Raw genomic sequence first — 27,434 nt, forward strand, 5'->3', positions numbered from 1 at the left:
TTACAAATTTTCTGCTTGTACAAGAAAAAATTCAAACGGAGGATTTGTTAAAATGGAATTTTAATTTTAAAGTCTCAGTCTCTATTCTTACTACTTTGTCATCATGTTCGTACAACTCCTTCACTAGCTTACGTAAACGCTGAATAAAGCTGTTAAAGATTACATGCAACATGCTGGATCTGATGAGCTCAAAAATAAGATAGCTCGGGTCCTGTAATATCTAAGATTATGCTGGTAATCTCTTTAGGGAAAGTGTACAGTCTCAGCAGAACAGGTACCACAGTCTTCAGAGGAGCCATACACTAATTCTACATTTACTGGGTGTCTATGCTTTTGCCTACATGGATATAGGGAATTTGTGACAGTTATCATAGGGTGAAATTATCTAGGACATTAGGATGTCCTAGAGTGACATCCTAAATTATCACTACCCCTAAATAATTTCTGGTGCTGCATGCTGAGAATACCTTCCTCCAAATTCTATGTGTCCCCTTCTTTGAAAAAGGCCATCTATGTAAAGATGAACTAAACCCAAGCATGATTTTCCACAGTCTCTGAACTCATTTATGTCTCTAGAGATGAAGTAAAAATTAAAATGGTCTCTGTTACCCTATAGTTTCTTTTTATTTCAAGATTCAACGCTGAGGCAATGGAGGATGAATTGCAATTTGTTAGAACATAGATGATATAATAATGTAACGCTTAATACAGAAACTTGGGATATATTTTGCTATTATAGCATCGTTTATGTTAAAGACAAAATCAAAGCTCTTGTATAAAATGCAAAAAATGAGTTCCTAAAATCTGAGTTCTTATACAGTGATCACTGGTACCATTATATGTCCAAGGTGTTCTCCCATAAGTGAAAACTCCCTAATGTAACGTTGAAGTGCCTATTCATACAATTTTTTCCCTAAGTCAACCCTCTGATGGCAAAGGAACTCTTTGGGGCTACTGGTACTGATTGTTCTTTTTCCATTTCTCTGTCTCTCTCTCTGTCTCTCTCTCTCTCTCTCTCTCTCTCTCTCTCTCTCTCTCTCTCTCTCTCTCGGACACACACAAAACAGGTGTAAATATCTTACCCATGTTTTGAAGTTTGTTTATATAATTATTTGCTGCATCAAATAATTTGCTAAGGGCATATTAAAATACAGAAGTGTTTTTAAATATGACAGAGTAACAATATTACTGTTTAGTTCTTGGCCATTCAAGCAAATTATAAGTTGTTATGAGTCAGTTAAATAAAGTTATTATTACATTAGGAAGAAAAGGTGTTAATATGTTACTAACATTCGGATCTTATGTGAAGATGGTCCTCATGGGGGAAATAAATCCACCCAGATATCTTAGGAGAAGATAACGATGCTACTTTTATTTTACCAGGTTTCTCTTTTCAAGAACAAAGGCATTGAAATTAGATTTTGATCTCTGTATTTTAGAATATATCCTTGTCCTTTCCACTGTAGTTGTGACTTGTCTCTTTTTTAACACACTTTAAGAGAATTAGTCTTTCTTGGTCACCAAGGAGAAAGAGACATGTTCTAATTATTTTCAAACTCTCTGAACAAGTGCTGAGAACTTCAGGGATGGTCTCTACCACTTCTATTAATGAAGAGAATGAGAAGTATAATAGTATTGTGTGCTTTTCACCCCAAACTTTAGTTACTTGGGGTTTTCTGGGTATGTTTGTGTTTTTTTAATTTAGTAATCCCGTTCCAACTTTTGAATTGTCTACCTTCAAAGATATAATTTAATGGCTTTATTTTTATATTTATCAAGCATGTCCCTGTGAGTTGGTCATGATGTGTCATGTTAATTGATTTGAAGTTAATGAACCAAACTTGCATACCAGGAATGAATCCCACTTGGTTATGGTGTATGATCTTTCCAATGTATTGCTGAATTCAGTTTGCTAATATTTTGTTGAGGATTTTTGTGTCTATGTTCATTAGGGCTATTGCCCTATAATTATCTTTGTTTGTAATGTCTTTGTCTGGTTTTGGGATTGGGGTGATAGCGGCCTCATAAAATGAGCTTGGCAGCCTTGCCTCCTTCTGGATTTTTTGGAATAGTTTGAGGAGAATAGGTGATAATTATTTTTTGAATGTTTGGTAAAATTCATCTGTGAATCCATGTGGTCCAGGGATTTTATTAGTTGGGAGCTTGTTGACTACTGATTCAATTCCATTGTAGTAATCGGTCTGTTCAAATTTTCTGTTTCTTTTTGATTCAGCCTTGGAAGATTGTATGCTTCTAGAAATTTATCCATTTCTTCCAGATTGTCTAATTGGTTGGCATATAGTTGCTCGTAGTATTTTCTTAAATTTTTTTTTTGTATTTCTGTGGTGTCTGTTGTCACTTCCCTTCTTTCATTTCTGATTTTATTAATTTGGGTCTTCTCTCTCTTTTTCTTGATGAGTGAGAGACAAGGTTTTTAATTGAAGCAAATAATAATTGGAAAAAATAGCTATCAAGTAGAATATATGTCTTCTCTTTTTATAGAAAGTTCTCTTTATAGAGAGTTGGGGCTTGGGAGCAGACACCCTGAGGGTTAAATTGTAAGATGTCTTCCCTTTCTCTTTTCCAGAATTTCTCAGATTTTACTGTATATATATAAATCATTGATATATTGTCACAGTGAGGATTCTGATTATGTTGCTCTAGAATAGGACCTGAGCACCTGCATTTCTATCAAGCACCCAGAGAACAACAACACTGCTAGTCTCACTTTGAGTAGCGTATCTCAGGACAGCATTATGATAGATGATAGGAATGCAGTGAGTATCCATCATGACTGCTCAACTCTGTGTTAACTAATCTGCCCCCACATGGTGGGGCAGCTTCCCAGATGTTTTGTTTCCAGAATTACCATGAATAGCTGAAATGAGTTCATTTCTGTTTCAAACATTGTTTGATCTCCTTATCTCCACTGAAAGAAGTAAACTTTGTGCAATTCCATTCTTAAAATAGAAAAACTATTTTTTAAAATCTTTTCAAGAGAGGATTTTTCTTTTTCTTTTTAATTAGTTTATTGAGGTGACATTGGTTAGTAAAGTTACATAGGTTTCAAGTGTACAATTCTGTAATACACCATCTATATATCACATTGTGTGCTCACCATCCAGAGTCAGTGGTCCTTCCCTCACCATATATTTGATCATTACCCTCATCTACCACCCCTCCACCATGCTCTGGTAACCACTAAACTATTGTCTATGTCTATGAGTTTTTGTTTGTTTGTCTTGTTCCTTTGTTGTTTTCAGTTTTATATCCCACATATCAGTGAAATCACATGGTTCTCGACTTTTTTTCTGTCTGACTTATTTCACTTAGCATAATAATCTCCAGATCCATCCATCTTGTCACAAATGGTACTATTTCATCTTTCCTCATGACAGAATAGTATTCCATTGTGTATATATACTATATCTTCTTTATTCAATCATCTATCGAAGGACACTTTGATTGTTTCCAGGTCTTGGCCACTGTAAATAAAGCTGCAATGAACGTCAGAGCACATATATCTTTACAGATAAATGTTTTCAGATTTTTTGGATATGTACCCAGGAGAAGGATTGCTGGGTCATATGGATTTTTCACACTGAGTGTCCAGAGAGTGAGCTAATGGCCACAACCCTAAGAGCAAGTCTACAGAAGAGGGGGAACACACTACCACACAGTGTTATAATGTGAAGAAGATATAGGTTCAGCTGACAATCGTTAAATCTGCAAAAGAAACCCAGTACACTAGGTGTTAATTACAGTAAGTCAAGATGTTTCTGGAAACACACTGGCTTCTTTTTCTTCTGCCTTGTCAGTTAATGACCAGAGTTTTTTGTAACTAATCCGTCCATTGTCCTACCACCTTTTGAACAAAAGAGAAATGCCTAAAAGACAATAGCAGAAACTACTTTTCCAGAATCCTGTCAAGTTTTTAATTTTTCCTAGTGCCAGAGAAATTAAAAATTCCATCAGTTCTTAGAGTAGCTACAACTGTAATTACCTGGGATCAGGGAACAGTTCTTCTCAACCTTGAATGCCATCCTGGGGAGCTTGTTAAACAACAAATTCTGATTTCATTGGTCTGGGATATGTCTTGATATTCTGCATTTCTAACATGCTCCCAGGTCATGCCAGTGCCACCCATCTTTGGATGGACCACACTTTGGGTGGTCTTGGCACATATTAACTCCTTTCAACCTGAATGATGTCAGTTCCTACACACACATTATCTCATTATAATTAAAACTTTGACAGGACAAGATATATTTAATGGGAATTAATTCATAAATTATGAGTTTAAAACCACTATGATTTATGAAAGTGATTTGTTTCCAAGGGGGATATTCAACTTATTATCAGTAATTGCTACTAATGATAATACTAATCACTCTCATTGTTGTTTGTTGATTACATTCTCTGTTATTTCAATCTTCTGAGGAGTTACAGTAGACAAGCAACACTTCAGAGGTAAATGATCCTATGTAGAAGATAAATCAACTCCCTACATGATAATCTTACCAATCGTGCCTTTAAAATAAAATCATTCTTTGCCACTAATATATGATAGTAATTTTTTTTTTAATTCTAGCTTTCAATGATATGTAGTTCAGGAAATTAGTTACCTTTAGGTCATTCAGAAGCTGTCTGTCAACTGAATGCAGCAGAGGGCTCACACAAACCACCACGCAGAATATTACAGCAGAGAGTTCGGGAAGAAAGGGAGACCTCAAATGCTGATGGGTATAGGGCATTATAGTAGGAATTAGAATTGCCCTGTATTTGAATTTCATGCACTGTATTTGGGGTTTAAGCAGGAAGCTAGGATTACGATGCTGTGTGCCCTGATGAGCTATGCATGAACACATACCGGATCCAACATCAGGAATCTTTTAGACTCGCTATATAGCATGATATAAGGGCAAAAACTCAAAGACTTACTTTTTTTTTGAGGGTCTCATTTTTTCCACACTTCCATCCCACCCCAATTTGGGAGTTGTTTTCTGACAAATCAATGTTTACTATGGAACCAGATCTTAGGAATACTTGCTTCATCCTTCGGGTTTGTGGTTATGCGACATCAGAAGATTTTATACCTAAGAGAGGTAGACACATGTCAGTCTGCAAGTGGGAGAGGGACAGAGTACCAACAGTGATTTTAACTTGGATTTGCTGCAAATAATAGATGGGATGCAATTTGAGTAGATGAGATGCAACTTGAGCTACTGAAACCATCTGTGAAAGGATTTTAAACCAAAATAGTCATCTTTATTGGAAGTTTTTATAAGTGCAAATTGTGTTTTACTCAGACATTAAGAGTCTTTCCGTCACTGCTCACTTTTAGTATAAATGGAAAATTCTGGGAAACTGAAACTGAGAAGCAAACCCAGTGTCCAGGAATGGGAGTTATTGTAGACTGGGTAGATGTTTATTTGCCTTAAGGAAAAAAGGAGGTGAGGGCAGAAAACAAAAGATACCACAAGTATAGCCCCAAACCAAGAGTCAGGAAATTACTGGTCACTCCTTAATATTTTCAGATTCTAGGGAAAGGATTAGGTTTTATTGATTTTACAGACGGTTTATATGCTACAGAGAATTCCTACTTAATAATGTGATTCATTTAATCCTCAGTGGGGCCTAATCACCTGGGAGGGGGGCTATTTCCAAATATACATCTACCCTAATCTCAAGATTCTGATTTCTTCTCCTCACCCCATATATGGAAAATCAGTATTGCTTAAAGCCTCGTTTATAAAACGGAGTATGTCAAATCTCTTGCTTCTACTGAAAGAGAAAGAAATTTAGCACCACTGCTTTAAGATGTTATAAAAATTCTCTTTTGAGTTCCATAGAAAATATGAAAAAAGAGTATGACCTGGATCCTGTTGTCAATGGACTCAAAATACCCAGAACATAAAATGGCCAGGTGGAGTTTTAAGAGATGGAATTGAGTCACACAGAGCAAAAATGTTTCCTCCAACCAGAAAGTACCTGAACAGCCTATTATTACTACCATTCCTGATGGATGCTTTTAAAAGTTAAGCTATTTTGATGGGTCGAAGTGATACATTTCAGAGTTAACTCATTAGCCTGGATTAGTTAATCTAAATTAACACCTGCCTTCACCAGCAGGGTATTCTGAGAGAGCAGAACAAAAGATGTGTACATTTTGATTAGCAGGAAGAATTGAATACATGGTGATTTTGTGTGATGTTGTGGTAAGGAGCCTAAGCAAGGAAGGGCCTTCAGGAGGCACTGGAGGGGAGAGGACCACCATCTTCAAAAAAGAGACAAATTTTGACTACTCCATATTGTTGAATGGGACCTGCCTACCAAATCACAGCATATTACGTTAACTATACTTCATAAATTGTTCTAATATAACATAAAACATCAAATTATTTTAAATTGTTCATGACTTTTTTTGACATTGTAAGAATATCATTTCAAGAAAAATTGCATCTGATTGTTTTATAAACAAAAAATTTAATTGGTAGACAAAATTTTAAATAGAGTTTCCACAAAGGATTACCAATAAATCAATATAAGTGAGGAAGATAAAAAGAAATGGAAAAACAGAAAAATGAGCATACGAGCCATCTCTCAGGGCATTTTAGCTCCTCTACATTTGTCTCTCAGAGAAAGGTATTTGTTAATTAATCCCCAAGTGAAGCAAAGGTATGAAAGTGGAACTCCCTCCTCAGTTTCCTTATCACACCATCATTGTAATATCTGGTGAGGTCCAAGTCACCAAACCTTCCCTAGATGTTCAGTTTGAAATCATGATCGATAGCATGTCACCAGATATGTATTCACTCAAGGTAATTTCATGGGAGGAGATGGCTGGTGTAACACTATTTAGAAATGGCAACTGTTGGAGCAATCAGGTGACCTGTTGTCCTAATCAGTGTCTGAAATACTCGTACTCTGTCTTGAAGATGTGCTTTAGAAAACACACTGTATGAAGTATGAACTTGTATTTCAGAAGTAGTTTATTTTAAACAAGAGAAAAGGCAAAGGATTCGTACTTTAAATGATTTAAGTTTATCTTCTCCTGTAATAAACCTCAGATGATCTATTCTGCCATAAGTAAAAATGGTCATAGGTTTTCCAAATCGATCATCCCTTCCCACACACAGCAACACACATATACCCTTGTAAGTGTCTTCTTTCTCTTTAAAAATACTGTTAAAGTGTTTATGGTTCTTCAGGATTACATGTTGAGCTAGGATTATAAATATGTATAAATATGCAGATGCTGTATGGAATCATTTCTTATCCCATTTGTATTTCTGAAGTTGTGGAAGATAACCTTTGTGGTTTTCAAAAACATCTTCTCACATCCCAGGGGGCAAATTACCTCTATTTTCATTTCCTTTAGAGTTAGATCATTTTATAATTAAGAACTTATTGAAGCAGATTCTCCCCATGTGTAAGTTACTTCCTGGGGAGTAATTTATGCAAAGAGCCCCTCTGACTTAATATCATATAAGCCTAAAAACTGTACAATGGATACCTGGGATTTTTAGTCAATTTTGTAATCATTGTAAAGAGTCCACCGTTTGAAAGGTTATCAAAAAATGAAACAAAAAGAAAACAGCACAAATAACTTCATTTGATTTTTATAAATGATAAGATTTTTAAGAAAAAAAATAGTAATGTGGCTTATCCTATTTCTTGTCCAAAAGTATTAGTAATAGCAGTTCACAATGATGATGATGAAGAATACTGACATTTTGTAAGTCTTTGCTATTTACAAGACACTTCTACTAAACACCTCATTTAATCCGCATAAATCTATGAAGTTTGTCAGCTCAGCTTTATAAACCAAAAAACAAGATCAGAGATTTTATAATTGCCATGGCCCCAATCATTAACATAGTAGGGACTGGAATCCAAGAGAACAGAACTGAACAGAACATCAAATCTCTCATTTTTCTGTATCACAAATCTTGAAAATAAATAGTAGCTAAAGTAATGTGAAAGGTAAAAAACTAGAAGCAAATAAAAATAGCCTAATACGTATTTTAATTGACTTTGTCTCTTCTGATATTTTCACCATTATCTCTTCAGCTGGTGTTATTGCAGTAATATAGGATTTCAAATTTGTATTCATATTTTATCTTTGCGGGCAGCAGAGAAAGGGCTACTGAATGAAATATCAGGAAAATTGGGTAATTTCTGGTTGCCATCTCCAGGTCAGCTCAAGGGCATCATTAACCACCTGGATCCTCAGTTTTCTCATATGAAATATAACGATATAACACTGAATTAAACTTACTAGGTGACTTAAACTTACTGTGAAATATTTAGTTTCAAGAAATTTAATATGCTTCTAAAGCTAAGTATTAAGTTGATGCAAAAGTAATTGTGGTGTAAAAGGTTAAAAATAATTGCAAAACCGCAATTACTTTTGCACCAACCTGGTATCCTTTTTTAATGTAGAACAATAAGAAAAAGAGGGTATTTCTTGCATTTATTTGTTTTGTATATTCAAGGGTGAGAAACTGCAAAAAACATCCAAGTGGCACATTGATATACAAAGCATTTGAAGCATATTTTGCATAATTATTTTAAATTGGGAGTTGGAAAAGCAAATCTTCGTAGTGTGTTTAATTTTAACAACACTTAGAATACTATCAGAGACACGGGAACTACTACATTCTAAATAAAGTTTATCCCATGAATTTATCTATAATCTCGATGCTGATGACTTAAAATCATCTTTCTAAGTGGTTCCACATACAGGGGCCTACAAGACACCAAATTGCACACATATAAAATGGAAAGCCCATGCTTCACCATAATCCACAAAGTAGTTGCCTTACTAACATCCTTATTTTTGTCAAACATACTATTTAATCTTACCCTCAAGGCTAGGAAGCTAGAAGTCACCTTATTATTCATTGGTTTCTACCTCTGTGTCCTTTCTGTCATTTTTAACTTCTCAACCTCTACCTTCGCACTCTCTTTTATTTGCCTCTTCCTCTCCATTTATCCTGCTACTGATGTAATCCACAGGTTCATCTCCTAACACCCAGGTTAGGTATAGCCGTTTAGTTGGTCTTGCACTTGTTTCTGGTTAACCTACGAAACTCACCTTCGTTAAGGTACCCAAACCACCACTTTCATCATTTCTTCCCCTGTTCACTTCCCTGATTGCCTGTGACAAGTGATATCAGTTGAAAATTCCTCTGCCTAAATTCCAGGAGCTCCATAATCTGCTATCACTTCCTCTATCCAACTATAAGGCCCAAGTTTCCATTAGAGCCAGGTTGCTTGTCTCAATGATCACAAGCCATAATCATTCTGAACCTCCTTCATTCATTCCGGACCTCCTTTATTCATTCCGGACCTCCGTCATTCAATTCTGCTTAGAGAAATGCCCTTTGCCTTTCACTTCAGCCTAACTAAATTCTACACAATCTTCAAAAGCAACCAAACTGTCACTTCAAATGAAATGATTTTATTTCCTACTAAAGTCATAGTTAGTACCCACATACTTTATCATTTTTCTCTGATTTCTCCCTGTATTATATTTTATTAATTAGTTTATTGGTGTCAGTATATTGTGTCTTGTGTCAACAACCTTTATCATTTTAGTGGACACATAGTGTATGCTCAGTAAATATCTGCCTGATTCATTATTGGCATTTTCACAAGTAAACATTCAGCCACGTAATGTATAAAGTCACCACTGCCGCGTCCAGTTTTCTTTATTTACTTATTTCAAATATTACTGAAATAAGGCAATGCGATAACTCTCAGTGACTTAATGTTTGAAGTGCAAAATAAGAATACCAAAGACAGAGATTCCAGGGATTTCTGCGTCACACTATTTCAAAGTCAAGTTTAAAAAGGAAAAAAGAAACAGTGAAGGCAAAAGTTTAGAAAATTTCTGGTCCCTGGTTATATTAGTTTGAGAAATACATTTAGTTTGAGAAAAAGAAAGCAAAAAGATGGATGCCCTTTCAATTAGAAGCAGCTTAGGGAGGCCATTCAAATAGTAGTGGATGACCCCACGTCCACCTCCCCAGTATCTTCAAACACTAAGGTCTGGCGGGGAGGGAGGTAGGAGGGTGAAAGGAAGAAGACAACTTTGTAAGCTCAAAATGTCCCTTTTCCCTTTTCAGCACAAATTGAAGTGATACCATGCAAAATTTGTGGCGATAAGTCCTCCGGGATCCACTACGGAGTCATCACGTGTGAAGGCTGCAAGGTATGGGACTTAAACACAGCACTGCCCAGAGCAGCCATGTTTGCCCCAGGCCTCCATGTACCTTGCTATGCAGGTGGTGACACCTTTTTAAAGAAGGCCTACTAAGGGATGCTGGTGCCTGCTGCTGACATTCAGGATTTCTCCTTTGGTGGGTGGGTGGGTTTGTTTTCCCTTCTTTGTCTTTTAACCTTTTTTGTTATTGTCTAATTCGTCAGCAGATACTTAAAAATGGGTTGTGATGTAAAATACCGAATTATTCACATTTACAGAAGTATAAATGCTGATTCTTGCCTTTTTAACAATATTGTGTCCAGTAAATTCCATGGCATTTACTACTATATATGAAAGAACTAAAGACTGTAGGCTAATGGTCCCAGATTTATTTATCTGCTTGAGAAAGAAGAAATCCAAGTAATAGTGGCAATATGCATATGGCCATCCTTTATTCTCACATGCCAGAAAAATATTTTAAAAACCGGAAGCATGAAATGTTAATAGACCGCATAATCTGTAAATTAATTAAAAATCATCTGCCTCAACCTCCTTATTTTTCAATGAGGCCCTGAGGTATAAAACAAGATTATGTCATTTGGCCAATGTCAATGATCTAGTTAGTGAGAGAGCATGACCAGAAACAGTTTTTTTCATTCTAAGTCCAGTGCTTCCCTCCCCGACAGATGCAACCAATCCTTCCAAAACAAACTCATTCCTATGGGCAAGTTGTTTTTACAATACAAAGCTGGCATAGATAGATGATGACCAGTGATAGATAGATGATGATGATAGATAGATAGATAGATAGATAGATAGATAGATAGATAGATAGATAGATAGATAGATAGACAGACAGATAGATAGGACGAAGAAGGTGGGGAAATAGTAATTAACATAGACTTAGTCTGAAATAAAAGAAATTTGAAATTTAATAACAAATTTGTTAAATTATTCCTTAGAAGGAAAGAGAGACTAAATATCAAGGGGGAAAAAATACCAGTCTACAACTAACTTTAAAGGGCAATGTGTAACCAGAACAAATAAAATGCTGCTATACTCTGGGAAGGAAAAGAGATATGCTGGCAAAGTTATTGGCAAAAACAATTATATTTTTGATCAAAGATGCAAGAAAGTAAATCGTTAATTTAAGATCAGCAAACTGAAGGAGAAGTAGCACAATCATAGATTCTAAGAACCAACCTTAATCTTAAGAGACTTTCAAATGTAAATTAAACAAAAAGTATTTTAATTGTCAAATAGTGGTGCTATGTGAAAAATGGCCAATGTCTTATAATGTCTCAAGAAGTATGATTCCTGGAATTGAAACTGGAGGGGAGAAAAGGAAAAAGAAAACTAATGAAAATAAATCCGGGGGAGGGATGCAGAGATGAGACAATAACATTAAGGTGGTAAGTAGCCCATCAACATACAGACCTGCTTCAGAAGTAATTATCAATCATCCATATTTGACCATCATGAGATGTGCCTTGCATTCTGTTCCTCTGCAGACCTGCAATTAAGAATTGCACATTATCCACCTTAATTCAATTTTTTCAACTCATCAGAAGAAACAATACAACAAAACTACAAATCAGCAATTTTGGTCCCAACCCCTAAAATAAGTTATTACTATCTCTGGGCAGGTAGACAAATCGTTTTCTTTGTAAACACTAATAATTTTGGAATCAGAACCCTCTCCAGTGAAAGCATTTCCACCACTGTGTCAGTTTATTACGAAATTTTGAAAGCTCTGGTCATAGTATCCACAGAAAAAATATTTTTTAGATTCGTGTCAAAGTGAAGCTTTGTGTTTCATTGTATAAGCTCTATTTTGAAAATACCTGATTTCAGAATATGTGGATGTATTCATGTTAAGGAGTAAAACATTAAAAGCAGTAATTTCCAGAAGATTTAACTGCTGAAGAAATATATTCCAACAGACCAATAGTCAGGAACAAGTGTTCAGTCTCCTGTCATCTTTTCTGTTTAAAGGAGGAATCCACAATCAAAGAAATTATGCATTATTCTGAAGCATACTCTGAGGTTTTAGTCAAAATAAAATTGTATGCCACACCACTTTTTTATTTCGTGGAAAAACCCACATTTGTAAATATGCTACATTCTTCTCCAAATAGAAAACTCAAGAAATTCCATTTAGAATAATATGTCAATGTCAGCACATTTAGTATCAACCTCTGAATTTTCGTAACACTGTTTTCCAGTCAACATAAACAACCCATTTTAAATAACATCAATTCAGCTTGTGCACTTATTCAAATTCCTATTCATTCAATAAAATTTGAAATGAAATCTCTTTTTCATGCCAAAAACCTTATTTACAATAATGAGCAATAGAAAAGCAAGAAATGCCTCGTGATTAATGTCAAATTGGCCTTGAATTAGGGCTGTAACTGTGACTTCGTAAAAGTCTTTTCTGTCAACTCTTCTGCTCCGTGGCACTGGAGTACCCAAAGATTAAAACCACCCAATTCTTTCTTAAAATGTAAATTCCAAGTCATCTTTAATCATGATCAAAGGGCTGAGGTGATGCTTTCTGTCAGCTTTCATGGTATATGAAGTACATCATTTCAATCCCTGGGAGCTCAGATATAATCTTTATTTTAAGGGGCTCCATGCAATCATTTGAACTGGACAATCAGATATCTCATTCTGCCACCGATGGTCCATTAAATAAATAATACAGATGGATCTGTAAGGATGAAACTAGTGCTTGTTGCTGAGTGGCTTGGGGCTTACAACCACAAAACCAGTTGGCACTCTTTCTGTCTAAGAAGACACTTAGCCACACATCCATTTCTGAAGTCCTTCACAGGTTGGCCAAGATCCCTTTACAGTACCATGCCTGAAACAAAGTGAAATTACCAATCTTGGTCCTGTCTTTATATAAACTTTAGGGAGTTTTTTGCATTAATGTTGATTTTTAACATATTGTTTTAAAATATTACTTATCCTGATTACCAAGACTTTTGGTGACTTAAATTTTGTGGCCAAGGTGATTGCCTCACTAGCCTCAACCCTAGTCACAGCCCTGATCTATCTCCTGTTGACAGTTGAGGAAATATGGAAGCTGTTTGACGGAAGCCAGGTGACGTATCCCAGGCCTCTCAGCAAGATGGGTAGTGGGCTCACCACCTGGAACTTTCCTAGGCTTCCCCCTTTCAAAGGGTGAGACTGTGGGTTATTTTTCCTAAAATTTCTCCTGGCAAAGCTCCTATAGACCACCACTTTGTTCGTAGCAGTTTGCTCGTTTGCTGTATTGCAATTCAAGAGTAAAGAATGGTTAGGGAAACTGATTAAGTACGTGAATTAATGGGTAAATCATACTTTCATATCTCTTGTGAAAATGTTCATTTTTCCAAGTAGAGTTTTCTGTAAGATCACTAAGGTGAGTGGTATCCAAAGAATTTTAAAAATAATAAAATCAGCTGTGGGTTTACTCAGAAAGGTAATGTAAGGTCCATGGCAGGTCATTTTGTAGCAGGACCCAAACTTATTTACATAAAAACCTCCTATGTCACTTTAGTCTAAGGCCAAACAGAGAGCATTAGTTTAGCTTTTACTTATAGCTTATTTTTTATAGAACAGTTCATATACCATATTGTTTTATTCAAAGATGTGGTTGATTATAAGGTACATCACTGGTTTAAAAAACAAGCTTTCAGATTTATTCCGGCCAAATTCAAAATTTTTCAAATGGGTGAAAATGGATCTTAGAAATTAGAAAGAGAGCCCGCACTCCTCAGTACTGCTATTGCGGCTAATGCGCCAAATCCCTCACTTCCACAGCACTTGATATAAACCTGTGTTATTGTCCCCATCAAGTTTTGTCATATTTGGCTTAGCAGCCACATTTTCCTCTGCTCTTTAGGAGAGGAACTCTGTTCTGTTTTTCTTTGCATAGAGCAGCACACCTCATAAATGTCTTTAGTAAACATTGATTAAATGAATGAATGATACCTTCATATCTTTGTAAATAGTACACATGTTCCTCAGTAAAAACATCTGTAAGCTACCCAAAAGGAGATATCCAAAGAATTTTAAAAATTAAACTCAGTTATGTTCACGGTAGAAAATGTAGCAACCAAAAATGTTAATGGTCTTCCTTTCCCTGTTTTGTTTTTAACTCTTATCTCCCTCCCATTCTCTTTTTCCCCTCTAGGGATTCTTTAGGAGGAGCCAGCAGAACAATGCCTCTTATTCCTGCCCAAGGCAGAGAAACTGTTTAATTGACAGAACCAACAGAAACCGTTGCCAACACTGCCGACTGCAGAAGTGTCTTGCCCTAGGAATGTCAAGAGATGGTAAGGCATTGCCTTCCTATTTCCTACATAAAGGTTTTCAGATGGATGCTTTGCTGGAGTCTGTTTAAGCCACTGGAAGAATTCTAGACAAAGGGAATTGGAGATAAGAAAAGAAAAGTATATGATGGTAGAGCATTAAGAGGAAAAGTAAGAACATATAAAAATATCATATTGCTTATGAAATAGGAAGAAAAGACTTGTAGCTTGTGGAGCAAGCTGTGCTAACTAGGTTAGGTGAAAGGCACATAGGCCTATAGTGAAATGTGACCACATGTCCAGGTTTGCCTGCAAATGAGGGGCTGGTTTCCTGACATGTGAGATTTTTAGAGTTAAAACTGCAGTCCTAGGCAACTGGGACCTTTTGGTCACTGAGTTAAGTCTGACTGGTACACAAGTGGCTTAATATGAAGAGATGCTAAGGAACAGACTGAGTTTCTATGGGAAGTCCAGAAGCTCCACTGGCTGGTCACAGCTACTCATATAAGGATGTAGAATATTCTGAGTCATGATGATGCCAAAGGCTGTAACCGCCATGCAAGTCTTACAAGGGTTGTGTAGGTGGTGTCCTCAGAATGTACTGAGGTGGTGTCCTCAAGTGTGTACTCCACCTTCATGCCCAACCCAGCGGGGTGGCTTGAGTCCCCAACTGAACTTCTTAGATTAATGACAAAGGACAAGTAAACAAAGAATTTCATGTAGCTTTTCTTCCATTTTTAAGCATTCATCTAAACGAATTATTTCCCAATTGACATTGGCCACAGAACTCCTACATCAGATAGTGAGCAGCCCTGAGTCTTGGGGCCATTTCTGTCTTATTCTCACTATATCCTCAGGGTCTGGTTAAAAGCAGGAACTTAAGTGTTTGTTTAATGAACCATGCAATTCTCTTTTACATGGAGCCTGAAACAAAGACAATGCCCCTGGTACTTATTCTCTATGTGAATCTCCCTGGATTCTGTGCCTCTGGTCACAGTCCCTCTAATGAAGTTCAAGGTGATATGGATGGAGAGTGCACAGGCACCACCCCACCCCCCAAAAAAAGGAAAAGTAAAACTTCCAGATTTTTAAAAATTTGGATAATTGGCATGCACTATCTCTTGGTAAAAAGGAATTTTATGTGTTATTAAACTAAATGTGGGCCTGTTAGTCATTTGATAAATTCACCTCTGCATAGGTCTTGATATGTAAGCATATAAACTGCTTACTTCTTAGCTTCTATTCTCCAAATAGTTATATCTTGAATTTTTGTTTATCTTTGCTCTAATTCCCAACCCACCTAAACTTGTCTTGCACAAAATTACACTTATGAGGCAAATTTAACCAAAAAATAAATAAATAAAAATAATCTGAACTTGAGCCCTTTAGTTTATAGGTAAGGTAGCCGCAGAGATGTAAGTTTCTATTTTTCTAAAAGTTTCTGATAAAACTTTTCTATTACTCAACTGATTTTTTTGTTTGTTTATTTTTTTCTACACTTGCTAACCACATAAATTTACTCCTAGGGTAAATTTATAGCACTGTGTACTTCCACATAACTAAAATGAAGAAAGTGGAGGATGGGGGTTAAATGGTTTTCAGGATTTATTTAGTAAAATTTTATGGAAATTTGAGTTAACAATTTCGCACTTCATTTCTACCATATGGAGGTAGTATATCACTTGACAGTATTTGAAAAGCCCCATTAATAATTGTGTATAAAGAATAAGCCATTGGTATTTGTCTCTGTCATTTCTTCCTACAATAAAAGGAAGTATCTCTTTTGGAAGGGCAGATCTTGTGGGTCTGCGCTGGGGAACAGAATGCACAAGGGATGAGCATATAGTTCAAGGCAGAGTCAGTGACATCAGCCCACAAAATCAAGGAGATTGTCTGAATCCCATGACGTAAAGGACAGGTGTTGAGCCACAATCTATTCTCAAGGGGGAAGAACTTTACTGCAGCACATAAACCTCTATGCAAGTAAAAGCAATACAGTGTCTAAGGATACTGGGGATTAAAGATAATGATCCATCTTAATATTCAGTTCAGAGACAACCCTGAGGCTGCCAGGGACATTTTCCAAAATGCCTCCTGAGCATGTCTTATGTCAATCTAATGAGGAGGATTTAGGGGTGGGAGTGGTGGTAGGGAATGAGAAAGGGCCCCAGCAGAAAAAAAAAAAAAAAGAAAGAAAGAAAAAAAAAGATTCTCTCTAATAGAAAACAAGTTCTTCTTTACTATGCTATATAGAGGGAATTTGGTCTAAACCTTGATTATAAAGCGTACTTTATACCAAATAAATCATACTAACATGAGGGAAGCTGAATAGGTTTTATCTCTTATTGATAAGTAATGCCTAGTATGTAGCATTAAAGGATTGGAAAGCCCTGAAATTATGGTTGATTAGCTATGTCTAGTAAGGACTCAAGAAGGACAGGTGGTGTTTCTCCTGCCAGTAGTTTATTATAACTATCTTCTAATGGTTAAACAAATATTTTCAAAGTGCGTTAGCAGTAGTATCCATAGCCAGGGTAAAATGCCCTGACACCTAACTTTTTTCTACATACATCCCATCCACCTTCCCCCAGACCTAAAGTAGCATCTTCATTTTGATATTTGCATTTGCTTTTTGTCAATTATGCCTGGCTCCAAGAATAATTTCTTCACCATAACTGGTCGCTGAAACAACATGGCTACTAGTAGATGGTTTGTTATAACTGTTGGAATTGCTGGACTGTCATTCTCTCCTGAATTTCCGCTTTTATGGTGGTTTATTAGCCATGACACACATATAAATAGAAAACTCAGCAATAACAAATTTGTTCAAATTTAGCTTAGACAAAGAACCAAAAATTAAATCCACTTGAAATACATACTGTCACGCAGGGGACCCTGCTCGCTGCGCCATTTGTCATGCAGGCTCCTGCTCCCCACATAAGAACACAGGACGCGGTAAGGCCAAAAAGGAACACCCACGGAGCCATAGACAGGGAAGTCAAACCAATATATTCTCGCTGGCGGCTGGGCTGGAGACACAGGAAACAGGATCTACATAATCTGCCTAACAGTAGTCCACCCTTGCCAGCCACCATCTTCTTGCTAGCCCCCATTCCTTTCTGCTAGCGTAGCCACAGCCGTTATATTAGTGGCCAATGGCTTACGGGTTACAGCTGACGGCCAACTAGCCACAGCTGCTGGCCATCTGATCACAGTTGATGGCCATTTACTACCCGAGCCAGCACCTTTCTATGTGAGGCCGAGAGCCTGGAAACTGTTTTTTTGGGGGCTTTGTCCCCACACATACACATGTGTTTGTGTATATAATAAGGTGAGGGTATGTATGTATATGTGGGTGTGAATTGATACCATGTATATGTCCAGTGAAATCTTCTCTACCATCTTATTTGTTTTTTCTTTCTATTCGGACCCTTCAAAAATGTTCGTTGCAGGAATATTCAAAGTAAATTATTTCCAATTATACTACTAAAAACCAGCAAAATGCCAGAAAAATGTTTGGCACCAGTAGGAAAATATTGGGCTCCAAAGAGCAAACATGATTCTTACCTTGCAGTAATCAAATACATGTACTCCTAATCACATGCCTCTATGGAAAAATGGAAGCTGCCCGAAGAGAACAGTTTTCATATTAAGTAAGCTTCTTCTTATCCAGAACGGCATTGTCCAATATGGTATCCAAGTGTCACGACTTAAACTGAAATTTAAATTAATTATAAAATTACATAAAATTTAAAATTCAATTTTTCAGTTACACTTGCTGTATTTTAAGTGCTCAACAACCACATGTGGTTTGTGGCTATCATATTAGAAAGCACAGAGAACATTCCATCATCATAGGAAGTTCTATTGGAGAAGAAGTGAGGGGGACGAGAGAGAATGTTTTTAAATTATGAATGGGCTTGAGTAGATTGAATTAGATTTTTTTCTAGAAAGCTTAGAGCCCTATAAAAAAGGCATATCCTTGAAATTTAAAAGAGTTAAATTAAGACCAGTTTCTTGGTAAGCAGGAGATATAAACATAGAGAACTTTACAACCAAAGATTGTAAGATAAAATAATTTCCAAAATGACTATGGAAAGTCGTAGAAGATAGTTTTACAATTTGGTTCTCTTGAAACGAAAAACATGTGTCTAGTTGTCATGTGGTAATAAGTAGAACTCTGAAGAAGCAATGACTTTGTTGTGTAGTTACTCCAAAATCTTCCATTCCATTTAGAATCCTGCAATCCAAATAAATATGAAAAGATTCTCAATATTTTGCGTAAAATTGTTCTTTGCTACTGTGGGATCAAAATGAGGGTTAAGAGCTTATCAAGAGCAAATACCATCATTACTGAATATTTATAAAGCATTTGCAATGTATACAGAATTGTGCTAGTTTCTTTGAGAGCTAGCAGTTTAACAAGAGGCTGCCTCTATACTCAAGTGAATCTCATTAACAGAATAATTCAAGTTTGAGAGGGGCAAACACTTAAAATATGTGCTATTCTGATTAATGGGTAGTAGTAAGAAGAATGGTAATATATGAAAGTATAATAGTAATACGGCCTTTGTTGAAATAGGTCTATGAATACAACAAATGTATGTATTTACAAATAGTGAATTATTTATATGTCAGGAAAGTTCAATAGGTCTGTTTTTTCTGTTTTTGGCTTTTTTTGACATTTTTTTGACATTTTTTTTCCCCAAATGTGTCACCACTTTAATTATAGGAAAGGGCATAAAACTAAAACACTGGCTCATCAGTGTTTCTGAAATGAATGGAAAATTTATTCTAAAATAGTATTAGAGTAATTGTCAATAAAGTCTTTGATTTAGAATGAAGCCTGATAATTCCAAAAGGTAGTGGGGCTTTCAGTTGTTTTTTTGAAAATATTTCAGTTTGCTCAGTGACCTGATAAGTTAATTTCTTGGAAAAAGCATAATTATTCACCATTGAGCTTTCAGATGTTCATGAGGGCAGAGGTCTTGACAGCATACTTATTTGACATTGTTAGCTTTGATTATGAGATCTGGGGTTAACAGCAGAATTCTGAACTTAAAGTTGTTAAATGTAGGATCTTGACTGGATTCATTCATTCATCTGCCATCAACTGCAAGGCAGTCTGTGCCTCTACTGATTATAGATGGCATTGTATGGGATAACTGAGGGGGTTCGGCTCTGCTTCACATACCTTGTCCTCCAGCAATCTAGTTTAGGCATGCCCTTTTTGTGGTGAGATACTCACACAAGCACTTTGGAAGCCTCTGTTTATGTCACATCTCAATATCCCATTAACCCAAAACAGGCCCTATGACCCTGAGTCAGCGGTGGGGTAGAATGCCTACACAGAATGAAAAGGCACTGCAGACTTACATGGGGGAGGCCATGGAAATAGGTAAGAGAAATTAGAGTCATTAATAAAATCAATCTACACAATGTATGTTTCACCTACATATACAGTGTATAGAAATCTAAAACAAGGATTAAATGGAAAGAAGTTTTAAAAGAGACATTGCCTTTCTGTCTCCATGTTAGAAGTGTTTCTCATTCTCAACTGTTTTTCTCCTATACATTTTAAACTAACAAATGCAAAACTATTCTACTAAAGTAAGTCAGAAAGTGCATATACTCCAGCCAAAACAAAAATCTTAATCTATAGCAATAGATAGAAATTTTGTATTCACCTCCGTAGCTCTGTAACAAAGAGCTACTCTGAGCCTACACGAATGCAAGAAACAGAGGATCAGCAGATAAAGAAGCATATCATTACCTTCTTAGGGAGGAAGGGAAATTGTTTCTGAATCAAAATTTATCATGATTTATTTTTTTCTTACACAAAAAGGTTTTTTTTTCCCTAGAGAATTATATGTAGTAAACATATAATACATAATTATTTGTAAAGATATAATATAAAGGTACAGAGAACACTTTCCCTAAAAGTTTCTATGAAATTCTCTCCATGGACAAACTACAAATACCACTACAATTAGTAAGCAAATAAATTTGTCTCTGAGAAACAAAATCTAATAGTGTCTCTACAAACAGAGTTAAACACAATGATCTAAATGGTTCAAACCCTATAAGAAAGAAAATTGAGGTGGAAAGAGGAGTGTAGTCTGAATTAAGCAGATTGTCTTCATTCAGAAAAATTACTGGATAATTACCACATTGTTTTCCAACTTAGGCAGCATCAGAAAGCAAGAACATAGGCTTTTCAGAAGGATTTGGGAGAAATAGAAAGAGTTTGGATTGCCCGAAGTCCACCCCTCACATCTATAATCCAGCAGGCAAGAAGGAGGAAAATGACATGCCCCAAAACCCAAAAGTGTATGCAGCCCTTCTATTTACATCATGTTACCTATAACTTAATCACAGTCACACCTGGCAGTGGGAGAGGCTGGCAACTGTGGTCTCCATTTTGAACAGCTGATGCTTAGATAAAATTTTGGTAGCTGTATAATTAATGGAAAAAGAATGAATATTGAAGGAATATTGGGGGGTGAAATGGCAGCTCTTCCACTGCAAGAATCTCTTCTGTGGGCCTTTCATGCTCAAGAGTTCATAAGCACTTCACGCTTTAGTTATTCTCAAGTTATTCTCATCAACCCTAGTGACCGAATCCAAAAATTGAACCTGTTTCTACCCTCCACTTTATGCTTTCTATGTTCCCTGAGCTTCCAACATTAACAGGTGATGGGAACATTGTCACAAAAGAAAAGAAAACAGAAAAGCAGAAAGGAACTTCCAAGCTTACCATGGTTCCCACTATTAACATGAGCTGAATAACATAGTGCTTGATAATTTGGACAAGGTGGCCCCTTGACTCAGGATGTTCACAGCCTAAAATGGGAGTTGACTGCTTGTGAGGAAAAACGTCACTATCATAACAGTTCGGGAGATTAAGCTTGATAAGTTAAGAAGAAATGCATTTAGATCAAAGCATCTTCATATTACTCTATGACAACTCACAGAGCCCCTTCCTCCTCTTCCCTCAGAGTGGCTAAGGATTTTGCCAGAAGAGATGGGTACTCTAAAACTTGGGTTGTAGAATGAGAAAGGAGGGGTTACTGTTGGTTCACTTGCTGACCATTGGATTTGCAAAATTGCTACTTTCCAAAGATCCTTCATTTGATCCTAAAGCCAACTAAAGGCAATGTGGTTTACTTAAAACTGTGTTTATAACTCTGCCCCACGTCCTTGTTCTGACCCAATACACTATTTAGAAGACAGTGAAATAAGAACATCCTGTCCGACAATCTAGTAATCCTAATGCAGGGGTAGGGGAACTAATAATGAGTTTTGGCTGACATTTTAATAGCAGGTACTATTTAGTAGTTTTTGTTTTTTATGGTTTTTTGGGTTTCCCTCTCCTCCACTCCCCACAAGAACAAGGAAATATACCTTCTAACTTCATGGCAACAAATGTGAAAACAAATCAATAAGTTTTCACATTTCTGCCTAGCTTAGATTTAGTTCTCGGTATGTACATAAACCAGCACAGAAATCCCTGAATATAACCTTTCACCAAAAGTGGAATGCAAGTGAATGGACTCTGGGCTATGGTGCTAGGAGTTGGTGCCTTTGCTGTTGAGGAGACGACCATCCATGATCCTTTAGACTTGAGGATGTGAATGAGAATGGTAACTGCAATGCTGTTTTCTGCTTTTTTCTCCACCCCAGCTGTGAAGTTTGGGAGGATGTCCAAGAAGCAAAGGGACAGCCTGTACGCTGAGGTGCAGAAGCACCAGCAGCGGCTGCAGGAGCAGCGGCAGCAGCAGAGCGGGGAGGCAGAAGCCCTGGCCAGGGTGTACAGCAGCAGCATCAGTAACAGCCTCAGCAATCTGAACAACGAAGCCAGTGGCACTTATGCCAATGGACACGTCATTGACCTACCCAAGTCCGAGGGTTATTACAATGTGGATTCCGGCCAGCCATCCCCGGATCAGTCAGGACTTGACATGACTGGAATCAAACAGATAAAGCAAGAACCTATCTATGACCTCACATCCGTACCCAACTTGTTTACCTATAGCTCTTTCAACAACGGGCAGTTAGCACCAGGGATCACAATGACTGAAATTGGTAAGTGGAAGTCAACTCCCAACTCATTTTTTGGAAATTCTGCTTTGAAGTTGCCTGGTTCTATTTTGTATGGTCATTTTCTAAGGTCTACATTGAATTACTTGCCTTCGTGGCTTCTAATGAGAAAACGAATTGATTTTAAAATGTATTCTACTAACCGTCATTGTTCCCCTGCCCCATAAAAGTTTTTTTCAAGCAAAGGGAGAAAGAAGAAATTATAAACAGAAAGATGCTATCTGTAAAAGAAAAAAAACAAGCTATCTGTTAAATTTGGGTTCATCACTGAAGGAAAATTTCAGCAAGGATTCAAAGTGGTGGTATTTAAAGTAAGGTAGCTAAGGGAAATAGAAACAGTGTCTAATAACTGAATGAACAGGTCTCCAACTCTCCCACTAAGATAACTGGGGACAAACCATAAGCAAACGGTACCTCAGTTTCATTCTTACTAAAAGCAGAGGAGTAGGCCAGAAGATCTCTAAGCCTCTTATAAATCTGAATTCCAGAATTCTACATGGGAATAGAGTATGAATTACTGGCAATGAAAAGAGTGTAGTCTGGAATGTTACAGAACATAACAACAACAGATAAGCCCTCGTCACAGGCGTGATTGCATCAGCCACCCGATCCTCTTTCTGCTGTGATGGCCTTTGACTCCTAAGGAGTGGTCTTCGAGAGTGTTCTTTCCTATGCATGTTCTCTTCTGACCTGTCGCAACTGTGTTTAACCCGCTTAAGTTCAGAAGTGAATTAAATGTTTAACCAGTTGATCTCATTAACTAAGTGCCATAAAAAATATTGATGTAGATTTAACACATTACCCTCCAGGGTAATGGAATTGCATGTGAACAGTGGCCTAGAAGAGCTAAACAAACAGTGGCTATACCAGGGTTCGTTGCAGTATTTAGTGTACCGGGGAAAGCAATGTAGAACTCAAGAACCTTTGAGGCGTCCTCACACCCCACCCTGAGCGGTGGCAGAGCAGTGTTTAAGAACCAAGCCACCTGACTTCAAATTCTGGCTCTCGGGCTTATTATTTGTTCTGCGGCAAGGTTCTAAATCCCTGTTTGCTCATCTGTTGTTTTGTTTTTTGTTGTTTTGTTTTGTTTTTGATTGCTCATCTTTAAAAAGGGAAAAGTATTCATTCCTAGATCACAGGGTCGTTGTAAATATTAAATGAGGTAATACTTGTAAAACAGAGCAATGTTTGGAACTCAGCAAGTGCTCGATCTCTTGGCTGTTATTACTCGTATACCATGTGCTCAGTCACCTTCACTAGCTGCACTGTGAGTAGGAGCCTAAAGCCTACATGTTTTAAATAAAGTTGATGTGAACACATAATGAAGTACACGCCATATGTATCTTGGCCACTTCTACCATCTGGTTGAGGAAGAAGTGATGTTATACAGTTATAAAACGTTATTTCTCCCTTTTAGCAATTCAGCATGTGACAGTGAGTAGAGAAGCTGTTGACAAAGCACCTGTAATGACATTCACAACTGAGAGACAGAAAACTAAACATCAGCTATAATACAAAAATATTTATTATTATTGCTATTCTTGTTTTTTTAACTATGTCAGAGGCACTTCACACACATTTCGTTTTCACGAGCATCTTATAAGTAAAAATATTGTTTCCATTTTACAGATGAGGAAACAGAGGTTTAGAAGTGTCTCATGACCTTCCAAGGGTCCTTTGGTTACTAAATGATAGTCAGGTTCCACCCTTAGGAGTCTGATTCCAGAGTCTTTTTACTTATCCATTACCCTACTACCTGCTATGGATTTAATATCCACAAACTGCATTGTCAACAAATCAGGACAGTCTTTTTAAGTGAAGTCACTTAATATTTCCAAGAGGACATGTTAACAAAAAAGAGAAATAGGCACCATTTTTTGGTTTTATCCTACTTAATATTTAAGTGCCAAAGTCTGCTATTGATTTGGAACATATGTTCAAAACCTAGTGAAACAAAATAATCGTTGGGTAATCTTCTTCCCCATACCCAAAAAGGAAAGTCTTGTAAGAATTCAAAAATCACAGTTTCTTAGTGATTTTAAATCACTAGGAAGTATTATGGAAAAAGAAAGACCATTAGTCTTCAGAGATCTCTAGATATTTTCTAAATCGTGGAGGCTTGTTCCATCAGACTTTTAGGGATGCAATTAGATTGTCCTGCTAGTGCTTTCAAATTTATCAGGCTCTTAATCCTAATTATTGTCTTGGTTCACATTTTGTTAAAACAGCAATGCCATCTAGTGGACACAGACTCCTTCTCTGGGTGTCAAATGTTGGTACCTATGACAAGCCACAACAATGGGATACACTATTCTTTCCTGCACCATCCAAAAAACTGCCACCCATTTACGCACTAAAACACTAATTTCCTAACAGTATCACTGGGTGGAAAGTCATGAAAGGTATAGCATTGGTGGTTAAGAACTCGGATTCTGGATTCAGACTGCCTGAGTCCAAAACCTGATGCACTTTTTCCCTTAAACAACTTACCTAACCTCTGAAGTCTCAGTTGGGAACCTGGGGCAATAATAGTCCCTACTTGTGTATATTGATTAAATGAGTTAATATTTGTAAGTTCTTAGGACAATATCTGTCATCCATAAGCCTCATTATTACTAATATAATTGGTATTATAATGTTAGTAATCTCATTATTACTTAATAACATTACTAGTTATGACAGGTCCTATCACTACCTTTTATTGAACACCTACATTGAGCTGAGCAATGTCCTATATTTAACACTCATAACAATCCTATTATGCCTGTTGTATAAGTATTTGTGTATCCATTTTACAGATGAAAAAACTGAGGCTCCAAAGATACAAAATGGGTAAAAATTAATGTAAACATATAAGCCCAAGTCTGAGTAACATCAAAACCCGTTCTTTTAATCATTATACTGAATTCTCTCTCATCAACAAAGGGAGTCCCACAAGCTAATTGGCATTCCCACCACAAAACACGTTTAGTGTTTGCTTTCTGCCCCACGTCCTTCTAGGTGCTACAAAGGAGCTTACAGAGTGAACATACTGACATTTTGACTTGACTGGATTAATGAGCATCTGTACTAATCTGGCTAGTGGCAAGCTCTCATAGAGAGAACCTTATGCAGACAAAATACAAAATCTGATATTAGCCACATTTTCACAGGGTGAATTCAACCTATATCACACTAAGGAATTTTTTTTAACATTGTTCTTGGCTACTAGAAGTCCTGATCTGTTCCCTCGGGTTTCTGAGAGAACAATGAAATTTGTACAACCAGGGTATTATTCTCATATTAGATCATCTTAAAAGCAGTTGTTTTTTAAACCAGTTTTTGGATTATTCTATGTAGGTTATCTTTTCACAGTTTGGAAACTTTTAATAAAAACACACATTTAAGAACTATAAAACAACTGTAGATCCCAAAAAGTCAGTTCCATGAATGTTATCACAGGAATGTTCCCAGAAAAAACAAACTTGTCTTTCTAAAAGTGCAGCAAAAAAACTACAAACTTCCTAGTTAAAAATTCTAATAATAATAATAATAATGCATGTTTGGAGAGAAATGTAGGAAGTCCTTTCATGCACGTTAGCCACTTTGACCTCACACCAATGCCTTCAGGTGGACAATGACCCATTTTGCAGATGAATAAATTAAGGGTCTGAAGCAGTGAGCAATTTTCCCAGACCACAGAGTTCAAATGGTAAAGCTTGAATCTATTGTTGGTTATTTTACTACCCTAGACTGCCAGACATTCTTTCAAATGCATATTTTTTTTAAATGCCAGGTACTCAAGGCAAGCAGGCCATGGTTCCTGCCCTCACCATTAGGAGCCAGAGACATGAAAATAAATAATTGCCATTCTGTGTGTCATATGTTGTTAGTCCCCGGCATGATGGTATCACAGAACCTCCTGGATGTGAGGGAGATAGGGGCATTGCTTACTCTGAGTCTCATCTCTTACGAGGAATGTTATATTCCCATAGTTTTGGGAATAGAAAACAAGATGTAAGTAAGCGAACAAAACAGTATTAAACATTTCAAGAATTATATCCTTAGGTTTCTCAAAATCCCATAGGAAAAGAAGACATAAGAGAAGGGCAAAAGTAAGCTTTAAATTAATATTTAAGCAGCAGTATTAGCTGGATGTAGCTGAAATTTTCCTTCAAGCTAACATGGTGAATGTGTTAAAGTTCTGAAAATAAAATTTTGCAGTGGTTGGTGGCAGGCAGAGGAAGCTAGCTAAAGGATACCTGGCAGACAAGCAGAGAATGAAAGTGGAAGCTCATGTTTTTGCTCCCCTACTGTAGCCTTTAGATGGGTTGGGAGATTCTGCAGGACTAATACTCTTAATGAAAGCTCATTTATGCTCAGAGATGATTGACAATGTATTTGTGAGGTCCCAGACAACAAGACAATTCAAACAGCCAAACAACATGCTTTTAAAAACAGAAATACAAAAATAATCCATCAAATTAGCTGTGATGCAAAGAGGAGAAATTGCCTTTTATATACATCACCTGAGTTTGCTTTTCTATTCCGTAATTTTTTTCTCCAGACAAAGACAATGAAATGTGAATTCATTGGTCCCTCTTCTATAAGCATAAACATAGATTTACTTTTGTAATCCTTTTGTGTTCTATTTATAGAATTTGGAATTTTAAGCATCAGAAATAGAAACAAACCTCTTTTTTAAAAAATTCACCTATTACAGAAGATGAGTATTAATAGTTAGAGGGGATTACAAAAATGGATTGGCCTAAAAGTCATCTAGTCCCAGTAGAGTACTACTTTATTCTGTCAAGTCTACCTAGAAATATAGAAGATGTTTCTAG

The 27,434-nt window shown here is 36.7% G+C and overlaps 1 protein-coding gene across 1 annotated transcript in view; it reads left to right on the forward strand.

Moving 5' to 3' along the window:
- The window catches only part of RORB (RAR related orphan receptor B), a 186,447-nt gene that overhangs the window by 122,717 nt on the left and 36,296 nt on the right, over positions 1-27,434 (forward strand). Inside the window, exons 2-4 of the mRNA XM_081065590.1 lie at positions 10,134-10,219; positions 14,394-14,535; positions 22,195-22,596. Of these exons, the coding sequence (XP_080921716.1) occupies positions 10,134-10,219; positions 14,394-14,535; positions 22,195-22,596 (630 nt within the window). The remainder of the gene's footprint in view (positions 1-10,133; positions 10,220-14,393; positions 14,536-22,194; positions 22,597-27,434) is intronic.

This window comes from Rhinolophus hipposideros (assembly GCF_964194185.1).
Source record: "Rhinolophus hipposideros genome assembly, chromosome: 11".
NCBI lineage: Eukaryota > Metazoa > Chordata > Mammalia > Chiroptera > Rhinolophidae > Rhinolophus > Rhinolophus hipposideros.